We start from the raw sequence: 15,884 nt of genomic DNA, 5'->3' as shown, positions 1-15,884 counted from the left end.
TAGTCAGATCTCACAACTTGTCAGTTGAAAATGTTCATGAAACGCTCCCCAATAACATGTAATTCACACGTTATCATCACTTATGCAACGATAACATGACGGGTTTTACGATCCTCGTAGGGCATTGTGACGTATATGGCGATCTACAGTGCGTATAAAAAAACACGGGACAGATTTGAAAAGTCTATAAAATTTTTGTTTCAAATCATGATGTCTATATTTTGGTGTTATTATGTGCTCTAAGGTCTTATCTTTCAAATGCTATTAAAACAATTTAGTTTCGTTCATGCTTGAGCGAACACGGAATGTTTTTGTCTGGGGTTAAAAAGGAGGCTTGCGCCAAAATGGCATAAAATTATAAATATGGTGATCAGACTTCTTGCTAATTAGCAGACTTCCTCTTAACTTTTTCATTATCTTTGGCATAATTTTTCAAATCATGTGGTCAAAATTCATTTTCAGATCTATTTATTTACTTGAATTGTTCTGTTGTTTCTTTTTAATATGCTCTCTGTTAGCTTTGAATATTCCTTCTTCAAGCTAAAACAATTTTGTTTCAACCGAAGTATGGGAGAGCGTGGATTTTTTTTTCAAATCCTTTCATTGTGTGCTACAAATGTTATGGTGCCTTTTGAACAGTGCCACACTGATGGGCGGGGGCTCAGGATGCCCCCCCCCCCTCAATTAAAAAAAAATAATGACCAAGAAAAAAAGTGGACAGGAAATAAAAGGAAAGATAGAAAGTAAAATATGATATTATTTTCTGAATATTATGTCAAAATGTTTCCCAAATTTGATATTGTAATAAAAAGTGGGAATATTTGCTTGCTCACTTCGCTCGCTCACAACTTTTTAATACATTTTACCCGATTGCCATATCTAGCTCCTTCAAAATTGACTCAATACACCATTGAAAGACATGAATCCTTTCCTGGTTATCCTGTCAAGCACATAATTAAACTTGGTCAAGGAATCAATGACCCCTTGAAAAATAGATTCATCTCTTTTAAAGGTACATAACATAATTTGTTTCACATGATAAAGGATTTGAATAATCACAAATTTTCCCAATTAATAATGCAAATCTTCTTGCTTGGGTTGACAAAAAAACTTATTTTCTCAGTTACTTATGAAAAAAAATTAAAAGGTAAGAGAAGTTTAAATGAAAAAACTAAATAATTCAAGTAAATAAATAAATTTGTAAATAAAATTTGTCAGCATAATGAAAAAATTGTGGCACAGATAATGAAAAGGTCAAGAGGAAGTCTCCTGATTAGCAAGAAGTCTGATCATCATATTACTCATATTCTGCAATTCTGGCGCAAGCTTCTTTTTGAAACCCCAACAAAAACGTCCCTTGTTCGCTCAAGCATGAACAATTTTTTTTAATTGCATTTCAAAGATAAGACCTTAGAGCACCTATTAACACCAAAATATAGACATCATAATTTGAAGAAAACAAATTATAGACTTCAAATCTGTCCCGTTTTTTGATACGCACTGTATATTACCTCTGTTGATTGATGACGCAATCCATCACCATCGGCTATAACGTCTGAAATAAAAAATTATAGTGCACTGTGATATTCTTTATTATCAGTTGCATGTATTGTATGCCAATATCCTTTATCATTACATGCATTAACCTCTCCTTAACTGATGCTTTCATGGTACAACATTATTAATTTTCCTTATCATAATATTTTCGCTCTACAAATCATGTTTATAACGTGGGAAGAGAGATTAATCAGTTGGGAAATTAATAAAGTATGCTTAATAAAGTATGCTATGTTTTTTCTCTCTCAGAATATTGTGAATTTATTAAATATATTGCCTCTCAAAAATCTACATTAGAAATATACTCTGTGGGTTTAACTATACTCTTATAGAGATTCACGTATTCAATTTGATTCCAAATTTGATTGCTTCATTTAAATATTGAGAAATCACCCCCCCCCCCCGAAATAAATTTTGTTATACAATAAAAAATGAGAAAAAAAATAATCGGATCAGGGGCCCTTAAAATGTGCTCACATGAAAAATACCGCCAACTACTGTGACTATCGAAATATTGCTGAAATCAAATAGAAAAACGTGAACAATGGGCCTATACAAAAAAAATTACAAACACATGGAATATTCCTATTTGTTACGTTGAATTTAATGACAATCATGACAATAACGGTGATCTATTATCTCTTGCATACTTTAGTGGTTTGGTAATATCGTTACATGCGATTGGTGGGATGATCTTTGGCTTAATGAAGGTTTTGCTAGCTATATGGAATACCCCGGAGTTAACAGTGTAGAGCCAGAATGGAAAATGGTACGTATTCTTTGTAAATTAATTAATTTATCTATCATTTAATTCATCGATGACTGTATCCATCTTTCTTTCTGATTTGACATAAGACATTGAAATTACAGCAAAGTAAATATCCATCAAGATTAAACTGCGCGAAGTTCTACACCCGAGACGCTTACGTCAAATCGCTCAAGAGCATAGCTATCTTAGTGGATCCCACATTTCAACAGATATAAATGCATAAATTCTTTCTTTTTTTAACGGTTTTTTGTTATTCTTGTTTTTCTGTGCAAACTTTATCCACGACGGCCAACACGCACATGGAAGCCCTATGTTAATAAATAAGATAAGAATAGAAATTTAATTATGGATTATTATTAACCGTATCAGACATCTGAGCAGGGCAAATTTGTAACATTGTTGACTGCTTAAGACTGGGATCAAGTTGTCGGTCAATAAATTTTCATTTGTTTAACCATGGACAAATTTATTGCCCGCTCAGGAAAGTCAATGAGAAAATGCGTGGAAATGTAGCGGGCAATAAGGCAGAGCTAACATCCGGGTATTCTACGCGCTCTTTTACGCGGCCTTGGACCGCGCAGTGCTATACGTCACAATGCTAATCAAGTTGAGACAACGCAGCTGGATCCTGCGTCCCTAGGCCAGGGACGCGTCATTTCAATTACGTCACAATGGTAAAGTTCAGAGGCCCAGTCTGCTCAACGTGAAAAAATAGATTCTCATTATTAAACTCTAATAAATATCTAAATTTTCACGATTTTTGCTCTAGATGTCTGATTTGGTTAATAATAGCAATATTGACTGGCCTGGGGGCGAAAGGACATATATCGCCCTCACTAAATTGATATCACCCTCGTCTACGACTCGGGCGATATAAATAGAGTTTGGGCGATATATGTCGTATCGCCCCGAGGCCAGTCAATATTGCTTTATTATGATTTTATTCATCTTTCTTTTCCATGTTTATGACTAGAGACCTGCTTTAGGCAGGTGGCATTGGAATATAATAACGATTAAAAAAAAATCTTTGCAAATTCCGTAATTTTCTTCTACTTCATCAGTTCAATAAACCATAGGGCTATGTAGAATAATTATGTTCTATTTGAAAATAAAAATATACATTTTCATAATGCGTATGGTTTTTGCTATTCATTTCAGTTGCAAGGTTTCGTGACCACAGACCTCCATTACGTCATGGGACTTGATCAGATTGTATCTTCTCATCCTATCATTGTCGAAGTCAATCATCCGGACGAGATTAATGAAATATTTGATTCGATTCCATACAGCAAGGTAAGGATTGATTTAGGAATTAGTATAATTATGATAAAAACAAAGTTATTGAGACGAATCACTATAATCCTAAAATTGGCAATGCAAATTAGCCATCGACAAGCAATTTTGATTCATTTTGGTATTTTTTATCATATGGTAAAAATGAAACTAAACTCCCTAAATTGGCAATGCAATTAATTCCCCAAAATCGTCGTCTCAACATGCAAATAAGCATTGGTATCACCAAAGAACTATTACATGGTATCACTGATCTGAATATTCAGAGCATGGATCGGTATATTTTGTAATATGGTTTAAAAAAATGAATCAAATGGATCTGAACTCCCTAAATTCACTGAATACAATTGAGTTCTCAAAATCGTCGTCTGAACACGAGAAGTTTGATTCATTAAGCATTGGTATCTTACTTTATATGGCAAAAACAAAATCAATGAAACGAAATACTAAAATCCGTCACTTGACTCTGACATTTCGTCCTCAAATTCGCCGTCTATATTGGCAGGTTTTCAACTTTTAAAGGCATTCTCGGAAAATCTCCTTTGCATAATAAGATAAAAGGAACAACTCAGGAATGGAAACTATAAGTGTTGCCAATTTAAAGAATAAAGGTACTCAAAGAACTCTTCCATTTTCGCCCCACCTCATAAACACTGTAAAAACTGTGGTTTTAAAACTGACACTAGTGGGTGTTAATAGAGGACCACACCCTCTGGTGTTAAAATTACACCCTAGAGATTGAATATAACACCAAAGAGTGTACATGTAACAACCAAAGGTGTTGCAATAACACCTATAGGTGCTAAACTAACACTGTCAATTCAACACCGGTGTAAAATCACTGGTGTGGTCCTCTATGTACACCGGTTAACACCACAGTTTTTGCTGTGAACGTGCCAAGTATGCCCATATGCATGACTCAATTCAAGCATGGACCTACTAGTCAAAGTACTAGGGCCATGATTCAAGCAAATTACTGGATTCTGAACACCGAGCCTCATTGATTGTAGAAATAAAAACGGTGAATGGAATACCTCATCTCTAGGTTCTCGCCCGGGGGTTCTCGTAGCTGAAAAGCGCGTAAAAATCACCTAAATTGAGATGCAAATCGCTAGCAGTCTATTGTTCACGCATGGTGCATTAACGGAGGTAATAGGTTATTTTAGCAATCACTTCCGAAACGCTTTCTAAAACGCAGAAAATCTTAAAAGACATTCATAACAAGAAGACTTTGTTGGAAATCGGTGAATCTAACAGTAATAGGGTGTTTTCGCTTTAACTACGCGGAAACTCTCTACACTGTAAAAACTGTAGTGTTGAAACTGACACCAGTTGGTAATAGAGGACCACACCCTGATGTGGTGAATTACAGCCTAGAGATTGAACATAACACCAAAGAGTGTAAATGCAACAAGCAAATGTGTTGTAATAACACATATAAGTGTTAAACTAACACTGTCAATTTAACACCGGTGTAAAACGACTGGTGTGGTCCTCTATGTACACTGGTTGACACCAGAGTTTTTGCTGTGTACAACGCAATCGAGTCTTTTGAAATTGCAATTAAAATCACGATGAGGCTTTTGTCGAAAGTTGGTGGACTTGGACAGCAGATCATCCGAAGATTTGCCGCGGAAGAACAATAGCCACCTTTCGCAAACCTCAGGGACGGTAACATTAGGGTCCCCTAACACAAAAGTTAACGATTAATCATACACTTGATTTTTAAGATTGATTGTACATTATAGTCAATAGAATCAAACGTAGAAAACTGCTCTACAATCATTGCTAAGCTTTGTCTTACAGGCCCTTTAGATCTGCTTTTCGTGTGCAAAATTCTTTCACGCGACACCCGCACCATACATGCATGTACATTACGACTGATGGTCATCACCGTATATTCCCCCTGAGCCGGCGGCGAGCCTATACTATGACAGCTGGCTGAAGATATTCGAAATGCAGGGCCTACAATAGATTATGACATGGATAAGAAAGTGGTTTTTCAAACAAATCGAGTACATATTGAGTGAGGAAATAGTTACTGAATTAAGGCTTAGATATAGATCATTATAGTCCATCGAATCGATATTGCATTTAATGTGGATTATTGGTGGATCACTGGCAATGGATTCCATGGGTCAGATCACCTCTCAAGCCGGAACCATTTCGCATGCGTTGATATGTACACGGCATTGGCAATAGGCCTAAACGTCTGAACACCAGCCGAATTTGCGGGTTTATTTCTTTTGCTTACTCCTCTTACACAAACGATATGCCTCTATATAGCACACAATGTAATGGGCATTATGTTTTACTTTCCCCAGAAATGGGGATTAGATTCGAATTCCTGGGGGGACCACTTCCATTGATGAGTGGATACCAGGCGCGACCATGGGGTTTCGAAAAGCACCCTAAACAAGGGAAGCAAGTCTTTTCCAGATTATGAAAATGCATCTCTTAACAAGTATTTAGCTTGTAAAACCCTACAAGTATTGGAAATATATCCCCCTTTTCCTTTTCAGTATTTTAAACATCGTTTTTGACACCCTTATAACGTTACATATAGGCCTATACGTAACGTACTTGCCCACTCTTTCCCTTTTTACGCGTGGTCGCGCCTGGTATCTACTCTTCAATGGAAGTGCCCCCCCCCCCCCCCCCCCGGGCGGCCTCTCGAGCTCTGGGAGGAACCAAATGTGGCTCTGGGAAGTCGTCCTAAATCGGATATATCGCTGTTACCATAGTAGCAACCAGAAGTTTGCACACGAAACGCAGATTGAATGTTTCCGTTCCAGATGCGAAACGAAAAAAATCTCATGTCACACAATTTGCATTGCATGACAGAGTTTTACGACCATGACGACGGGCCCAGAAGTCTCTTCCCAAATCAACTACCGTCGTAAATAAGCGTTCGCGTTCTCCATCGAAAGTCGGGAATAATGAAAATATGTCGTTGTCCAGAGTCAAGAGATTCCGATGCTGTCCCGGTCCATCAACTTTTGACAAAGTCTCCCATCATCTCTCTATTGTGATTTGACTTGCTGTTTCAAAGGAATTGGTGCGTTGTAGAAAGCTTCCTCCGAGGAAATGCGAAAGGTCCGGATGTCGTCCTGGACTCCGGACAAACGACATTATATACATTTTGGCATTGTGATCTGACGGGCATTCTCAAAGTCGCAGAATGCGTCTGTGAAGTGAATGCTAAAATACGCTAGTCACCTTTTAAAAGGGGATTTAAAGCGATTCCTTATAGGCACCACTGTTACTACGCAAATGCCATATCCATCTGTGCTCCAAAAGACTTTGACATGTCTCAACTATCTAAGAATATTAGAGATCATTAATTTTTGTGACATGGGCTTATTCCGAACTGGTCGATAATACAAATTAAAAAAATGTTTCTTTAGAAGTATTTTTTTTAGATAACAGTGTCACTTTTTCCCTTTCTATCCTTTGTTCATGGGGGGGGGGGGGGGGGACATCTACTGTTGCGTCCCCCAAACACACAAAAAAATCCTCTGCGCTGGTTCCCTTTCGAACTTTCGCACCTAAATGTCACCGTTTTCTTAACTTTTCACAGGGTGCCTCTGTTATACGTATGCTCAACAACTTCTTAGGAGAATCTGTCTTCAGAGCTGGAGTTTCGGTGAGTAATTTTTTCTCTCCTCCTTCTTCTTCTTCTTCTTCTCCTCATCCTCTTCCTCCTCCTTCTCATTCTTCTTCTTCTTCCTTTCTTCTCCTTCTCGTTTCTTTTTCTTCTTTTTCTTGTTCGTTTTCTTCTTCTCGTTTCTTCTTCTTCTATTTCTAGATCTTCATTTTGAAATTCCGAACTACCTGTACCTTAATTCAACAAGTAAATTGCTTGTTTGTGGAAGAGTATGCGTTGCTATCTTCATTGAATGACTGCAATATTGTGATGTCTTTGGATACGATAATAACAAATTCACACTGGTGTACAGATGGAAGGGGGGGGGGGCTCTTGCCCCCCTCCAAAAAAAATCACCACCAAGAAAATAAAAGAGAAAAGGAAAGGGATAAGGGTGAAATATGATTAAAAAAATTGAATGCTGTGTCAAAATCTATCACAAACTTGGACTTTTGTAATAAAGATGTCGAAATTTTTGCTTCCTCACAAGTTTTTATCAATATCATGTGATACGCCATATCGAGCCCCCTCAAAACTTTGTCTCATTACGCCACTGCTGCTACATGTCATAATCATGACCCTCCGCGGCTGATCCCCAACCGATTTATTTTTTTGTTATTTTTTTTTTTTTTACTTTAAACCTTTTCCTTTTCTTTAATTATGCCCCAAACGCTCCCATAACCAGCCCAGTCGCTTTATTGGCTCTTGTTTAAAATGGACAAAAAGTCTGTATGCATAATGACACAAATTTCTGTCAGATATTTCACTCTTGGCTATTCCCTGAATTTATATATCCGATTTTTTTTCCGTACCAGCCCAATATTAATATAATTTGTCAGATATCACAGTTTTATATCAAAACACTTCTAAACTCAACTTTGTAAAACGTTATTCCTTTTTTATTTTATGCATTTATCATTTTCTTTTTCCTACAGGAATTCTTGAAATTCTATCAGTACGGAACAGCAGTTACCGACAACCTGTGGGATAAATTATCAGAGGTATGTATTACACAATCTTTTAATCAATTCAATTTAAATAAATTCTTCATTTAATTCCACTACCCTCATTTGCTTATACGGGTTAGAAAATGAAAATGTGTACATTCACGAAAATAACTCGCCTACACTGATAATTGAAGTGTAACTTTAAATGCTTCGATAGTCATGACTTAATTCTTATTTTTCTATGAAAGATGAGTTGAGATGAGATGATATGCTTTCATTGTACCTCTTGGGGGGAAAAACATATCTCATTTCTTGGAAGAAAAGTGAAATAAGTCATTATCATTGAAGCATTGCGTGCTACGATCACAGTAAGGTGTCAAAATATAATAGCATAAAGTTTGGAATTTTCAAAGCTAACCTTCGTCTTTTACAGTGTTATGTATTGTACAAATAATTCCTTGGGCACTCTTTCACCGTACATAGGCAGCTGCAGCTGATGGAACTATTATTGATGTGAAGAGGGTGATGGATACGTGGACTCTCCAGATGGGGTTCCCCGTGGTTACCATGGAGAAGGTGGAGGTTGGGGGAGATTATTTCCTCAAAGGGACACAGGATTGGTTCTTGGTGGATCCTAACGCAAACAAGAGTGCTGACCTTTACGGAAGTCCTTACGGGTACACAGCAAAAACTGTGGTGTTAACCGGTGTACATAGAGGACCACACCAGTTATTTTACACCGGTGTTGAATTGGTGGTGTTAGTTTTACACCTATAGGTGTCATTACAACACCTTTGGTTGTTACATTTACACGCTTTGGTGTTATTTTTAATCTCTAGGGTGTAATTTTAACACCTCGGGGTGTGGTCCTCTATTAACACCAACTGGTGTCAGTTTTAACACCGCAGTTTTACAGTGTAGGCAATGGAAGTAGGGGGTGATAAGTGATGGTGGTTGTGGTGGTGGTGGTGGTTGGTAGGGGTGTTGATGGTGATGAGGGTGATGGTGGTGGTGATGTCGATGGGGGTGTTGATGATTGTGGTGATGGTGGTGTGTTGGTAAGGATGATGGTGATGTTGGTGCACATGGTGGTGATTATGGTGATGATGTTGATGATGGTGTTTATGAGGGTGATGTTAATGATTGTTGTGGTTTATGGGATGATGATGGTGTTGCTGGTGATGTTGGTGATGGGGAAATGATGATGGTGGTGGTGAGAATGGTGATGGTGGTGGTGAATGTAATGATGATGGTAATGGTGGAGTGATGATGATAATGATGGTGGTTGTGGTGGTGGTGGTGGTGGTAGTAATGAGGATGATGGTGATGCTAGTGGTATTGGTGAGGATGATGGTGTTGGAGTTGGGTTGGGATGATGGTGACGGTGGTGATGGTGATGACAGCGGTGACAATGATTATTGCTATCATGATGTTCATAACATGCTCACATGTAAATATTAGTTAGAGGAATTAAATGGTGCTAATGTTAAAAGAAGATACAACAACAAATACATATGATATTTGACAAATACATAATGGATGCAAATAGAATGACATAAAACTGAACAAATGACACAAACACATATAATTATGCTAGATCATAAAGATAATAATTGATAAACAAATAATGACTAAAATATATGATGTTATAAAAAAAGTCCAACATGAAAAGACATTTGAACAAGCCTGACGGATGTCTTTCACCTCGTCAAGTATTCAACTGTCTCTCTAACTTCCTCAGATATTGTGCTACCGCCAAGATCAAAATTCCAAACATTAAATTCAGTCACATGCTTTTTTTCTAGCCGCACAGATAGAATTGAAATAAAATGAAATTTACATGTATATATCTTCCACCCCTTTCCGGCAGTTCAATTAATTAATTTGAAACAAATATTACAAAAGAATGCTATTTCATGATAATAATAATAACAATGGACATTTAGAGGCGCTAAAAACAAAAAGTACCATAGCGCATACAATGTATGGATAATTATTTAACATGAATAATAATTTAACAACTACAATATTCAAGATAAAGAGGGAAATTGATTATTGAGGAATAAGGTATGTCTTAAGGGAAGATTTGAAGCCCAGAACACTAGAAGCATTTCTTATTGAAAGAGGGATAGCATTCCAAGTCTTGGCAGCTGCTACAGCAAAACGTTTTTCGGCAGAGGAGAGTTTTGACAAGGGAATGCAAAGTCTGCATGTGTCAGTGATTAAACGAAGATTACGAGAGGGTGTGTATAATTTGATGGTATTATTAAGATATTCAGGTGCCAATTGATTTAGAGTTTTGTATACATATAAACAGACTTTAAACTTTAAACATGATACATGATAAGACATGCACAGGCTGACTTTTGTGGCTTTTGCATGTCTTTAACTCGTTCGTATTACCATGATTATGAATCAGAGATCATACATCGTGGATTGCACACGGTATGATCTTTGATCATTCTGGATACGCTTATCAAACATATGCCTCATCATCTTGTTATTTGACATCAAAGATTTCTGAGATTTCTTTTGTAATACTTCATTTATTCATACCATAGTGACTACATTTGGGAGATTCCTTTTCACTTCCGGTTTAAGAATGACCTGGGCGATGAGAAACGGGAATGGATATGGCGAAACAATAGCGAATGTAAGTTTCAGAGTACCTTATGACAAAATGAGACGTTGCATATGGTATAACTTGGACCCATCTTGATTAAAAAAATCTTCATTCATATTTTAAGCGATTGAAATTGCTCCATGCTTTATGGGAAATCACAAATATAAGTCTTACTTAATATTAGAGAAATATGATTAAAAAAAATATTGTTAATGAAAATAAGAAAGAATTAAATGTGATTATGCTTGAAGCCCTGAAGTTGGTGACTGTTTGATTGTAGACTTTGAAAAATAACTTGTTCTTGAAAATTAGTCAAATATATTAGGGTGAACGATGATTCGCCTGTCAATAATCTCATAAAATAAAACGTTCAATGATATTCAACGACATGAAAAACACGGTGTTAGAAATATCAGGTTGACATGTTTAGAGGTCAAGTCCACCCCAGAAAAAAATTATTTGAATCAGTAGATGAACAAAATCCTCAAAAGTTTTGTGGAATAAGGTAAACCTTTAAAATGTCATGAATTTCTCATTTTACATCAAATTTTGATAGCATTTTCACTGATATGCTTTTTATTATTTTTATATTTCTTTTGGTCAACCTATTGTTGGGCAGACCTGCCCTTTAAAGTAGCTAAGCGAAAAAAATATTTTGTATTCGGGAGGTTACAGATAATGATACCCACTTTTCGTTTAATGTTGGTAAATTTTCCAAATCATAAATGCATGTGGTATGATTGACATTAATATGAAACGTTAAATGATAATACTTTTGATAAAGGTGCATTTCAGGAATTCTTAGTCCAAGAGTGTAATCTTCAGGCAAAACATACATATAAGAGAAATATCTGATGTGTTCTTGCATGCATGGAGATTGGAAAAGGCATAGGAACAAACTTGAATAGAAATTATACTCAAGTGATAACAAAAGCTCTTTTATAGTATGAATTGTTAACTTTTCAATTCATTATTATGATTTGTATTTCGCCATAGTTTATAATTTTGTTATTGAAAAAAATTTAAATGAGATGAAGGCGTATCAATAAATCACACGAAACAGTCGCTATAATCTAATCTTTCTTTCTTCCTTCCTTCCCTCTTTCCCCCTCTCGCCCTTTGATTTGTAGTTATGACACCTTGGATCGGGGAAGTGGGCGACTTCTACGTGGCAAATACATTTCGAATGGGCTATTATCGTGTTAACTACGATCCAGATACGTGGAACGCGCTAGGGGAACAGCTCCAGCTCAAATTTGATGTAAGATTTTTTTTTTCAATTATTCAGTTATTCAATGATATTGTATTATAGTTTTTCTGTTGGAATAAATTGAAATTGAAAATAAAATTATGAATTAGACGATCGGCAGTGTATGTGCCTTGCTTTGCGGCAAGTTATTATTGCAACTACAAATCGTGCGTCAAACTAGCAGAGAGGTAATTAAGAAAGTGAGGAAAGGTTTATGAAGAATAATTGATTGAAATGAAAGAAAGAAAATGCAGGAATATGGGGTAACAGGGGGAAGGTAATTTTTACACAAAATGTATCTTTATATTGATTTTCTCATGATCATAGCTAGTGAAAAATGATACTAATAAAAATAAGAACATGGAGTAGGTTTTGTTCTATGAGTACTCATTTCTAAGCACAATTTCTCCCTTTTCTATAATTGCGTTCTCAGGATATTGATGAGACTGAACGCGCCGGGATCATCGATGACGCTTTCAATTTAGCACGGTATGTGGCGGCAGATAGCGAGACTTTCTTTTGGCAAACACGCACGTGCTGATCTGCATAACAACAGATCAGTGGGCACGCACCACTGATCTGTACAGTGGCACGCCCGAGTAATTTCAGCCGCGCGCACAGCATCACGGTGCTCATGCGTAAGTAAGTAACATTACGTAATTACGTTATTTACCTTATTACGTTATTTGCGGTGATATATAGACCTTTGTCATAATTATGACGGTAAAATTTCACAGCGCCCTCCCTCAGAGGACATAGGAATGAGCGTAAACGGAGCTGTCAGAGATGCGCCAGCTGCCATGGCTGAAGGTCACCAACGCCTGCAATGGAATGGGCTTCACCCTCCAAGCATGGAGCTATTAAACAAGATGGTGGCGCGAAGACGACAATGTATAAGATCTATTCATTCATGGGGATGATGAGGTCAAAGGACATCTAAGGGTCAAATGATTTGAGGTCATGTCCATCTTTTTCGAAGTTTTTGTTCAACTTGCGCTCATTTCTTTATTTCTGTATCAATTGTATTTACACTTGGTACAAATGATTCCAGGGTAATACCACATGTGCGCTGTCGAGGATGATGGGGTCAAAGGTCATCTAGGGGTCAAAGGGTTAAGTTCTTGTTCAACTTTCTCTTCTTTCTTTATTAAATTATTTATTAAATTATTATTATTCATAAAAAAATAGCATAAAGTTGAGTCAATTTTACACACTTAAGATCTTGGGAAACATACTGTTCACTGTGTTGGGTAATGTATGTTGGTAATATATATATAAATATAATATATTAAGGCACCGGCGTTCAAAGCTGGGGGCCCGGGTTCGATTCCCGGCAGGGACATTTTTTCGGCATCACCAATTTTTCCAAAGGGTAGATAGCTCTGGGGAACCTTGATTTAAGCTACGCCTACCATTGTTCTCTTCATCCATTTCTTTACAATATTTAAATAAAAAGAGTTGCCAAAGCTGTTGTACATGTATAACTTTACACATTTAAATATAATATATATATATATATATATATATATATATATATATATATATATATATATAATATATAATTATTCTTGGCAATTATCATCCAATTGAGCAAATTTATTACCTAATTATTTGTTTTTATAACCAATTTGGGAAGATTTTAACCAATAGTTGAGTTGACAGTATGTTGCCCAGGGTTGGTTTAAAGTATATTTTGCAATGTATTTGTGTTTATCTTTATAAAGTAAATCAAACCAACTCAAACCAAACTAAATTAATTCGAGATAAAAAAAAATTACGTAATAGAGTCAATTTTAAGGTGATATAGACCTAATGTTATTTTTTTTTTCGATTATAGAGCCAGTCAGGTGGACTACAGCGTAGCTCTAAATATGACGAAATATCTGACGTTAGAGACGGAGTATGTACCGTGGGATACAGCAAGGGATAGCTTGCTGTGGCTCGGTGAAATCATGAGATTCCAATCCGGTTATGGTCTTTACAGAGTAAGATTACTTTCTTGTCATAAACATAAAAAGTGCAGAAACGTTTTAGATGTCAAAATGCACTCACGAGCATGTCGAATGTTGTGATGTTTGATATTAGTATCAAACTATATAAAGTTTCTTTATCAGAATTTTCAATTTGTTTATTATCACGCACCGTCTGTTAGAAGTCGATTATCATCATCTATTCATAAATCCTATTAATTAATCTGTTTGATATTGACCTTAACTTACCGAATCCGGTCGCAATCCGGTCTGGGGAAACCGTCTCTAAAAGTGTATCGTTTTAAATACAGTTACGCGTTAAAATAGCCTACTTGAAGTCGTTTTGCTTGCCACACTCTCATGGAATCCTTGATTTTGATTGGCTGATGAGCATTGTTACAATGGTAGGCACCATTGGATGACAATTTGTGTGTGGGTGTGTGTGTGTGTGTGTATATATATATATATATATATATATATATATATATATATATATATGACAGTATAAATCTGTCTATCTGACGGTCAATCGGATCGGGGTCGTCCTAGCCACTAACCCGTCTCTGTGGTCTAGTGGTTAAGGCACCGGCGTTCAAAGCCGGAGGCCCGGATTCGATTCCCGGCAGAGACATTTTTTCGGCATCACCAATTTTTCCAAAGGGCAGATAGCTCTGGGGAACCTTGATTTAAGCTACGCCTACAGTTGTTCTTTCACAATATATACACAACAAAAAAAGTAAGTCCCCCCTTGAACAAACATCAATAATTTCCGAACCAATGCGAGTTTTCAATATATTTTTACATGAGCGTATAGGTAATTTTATAAGCTACCCTCTGAGTAAATGTTATGGACGTATTTTAATTCATGCTTCAGTGAGCACCGTCAGAAGGCAAAAATGTCACTTTTCAAAAGTCACAAGCCAAATGTCAGGACTTTGATTCCATTTTATTGGAACTCATTCTTCATTCTCATCATGAAAAATAGTCAGAAGGTTTGTAAAAGGTACTGTCTAAAAGACGATACAACTTTTTTGGCTAAATTTCACGGTTGAATAAACACAAGTCCAAATTTGCTATAATTGGATTTTTTACACATTTTTATCAATAAAAATGATAAAATATGATGACAGTTATTTTTGGGAAGAGTATCTTCAACAATATTCATCGTTTCACGGTTCGATGAACATTTATTGACAACAAAAAATACGATTTTCAAATATCATAGGCAAGTATTGTTTCATTTTGGTAACTGAAACTGATCTTTTATAAACTTTTTCGTCATGTTCATGACCAATTAACATGCTTCAATGATCCAAAGGCGTTTAATTAAACATTCACGCTTGAATGAACATGTGGAATGTGATTAGCTCTTTTTTACGTTATTGGAAAAAATGCAATTTGTAATTATGGATATCTGTCACAAACCTCCTTGCATGGTTCATTTGATTTGATTTTTATGAAAATCCCGATGTTTAATGCATCAGTGAGCACACAATATTCGAAAATTATGCAAATGAGAAGAAAGTTCAAGGCCTTGGCCCCACTCTGTGCCGTATCGAATTGTTATTTTGGTGAGCGCGCCTTTTGGATAGTGTTACTCTGAAGCAATGTGCGAAGTTTTATGAACTAACTGTTGGCAGAAGTAACAAAAACCGTCCATGAAACAAACCCTCATTTCATATTTGTCAAAATGTTGACTTCCTCTCTCATAGACTTGTGTACATTATAGGTGCATATGTTTAAGAATAAGTAACCCCTTATTCAATATGGTGGAACTTTGTTTCAAGGCTGTCTTTCGCAATGTCATTTGGCAGTAATGTTTATCAACCA

The 15,884-nt window shown here is 36.3% G+C and overlaps 1 protein-coding gene across 1 annotated transcript in view; it reads left to right on the top strand.

The window, feature by feature from the left end:
• The window catches only part of LOC129281608 (glutamyl aminopeptidase-like), a 49,393-nt gene that overhangs the window by 26,836 nt on the left and 6,673 nt on the right, over window positions 1-15,884 (top strand). Inside the window, exons 8-16 of the mRNA XM_064113389.1 lie at window positions 2,213-2,326; window positions 3,485-3,619; window positions 7,200-7,265; window positions 8,201-8,266; window positions 8,696-8,889; window positions 10,774-10,865; window positions 11,966-12,096; window positions 12,518-12,573; window positions 13,922-14,069. Of these exons, the coding sequence (XP_063969459.1) occupies window positions 2,213-2,326; window positions 3,485-3,619; window positions 7,200-7,265; window positions 8,201-8,266; window positions 8,696-8,889; window positions 10,774-10,865; window positions 11,966-12,096; window positions 12,518-12,573; window positions 13,922-14,069 (1,002 nt within the window). The remainder of the gene's footprint in view (window positions 1-2,212; window positions 2,327-3,484; window positions 3,620-7,199; window positions 7,266-8,200; window positions 8,267-8,695; window positions 8,890-10,773; window positions 10,866-11,965; window positions 12,097-12,517; window positions 12,574-13,921; window positions 14,070-15,884) is intronic.

Source organism: Lytechinus pictus, chromosome 18 (genome assembly GCF_037042905.1).
Source record: "Lytechinus pictus isolate F3 Inbred chromosome 18, Lp3.0, whole genome shotgun sequence".
Classification (NCBI taxonomy): domain Eukaryota; kingdom Metazoa; phylum Echinodermata; class Echinoidea; order Temnopleuroida; family Toxopneustidae; genus Lytechinus; species Lytechinus pictus.
The sequence above is the reverse complement of the archived record's forward strand: the minus strand, read 5'-3'. Positions and strand labels throughout refer to the sequence as shown.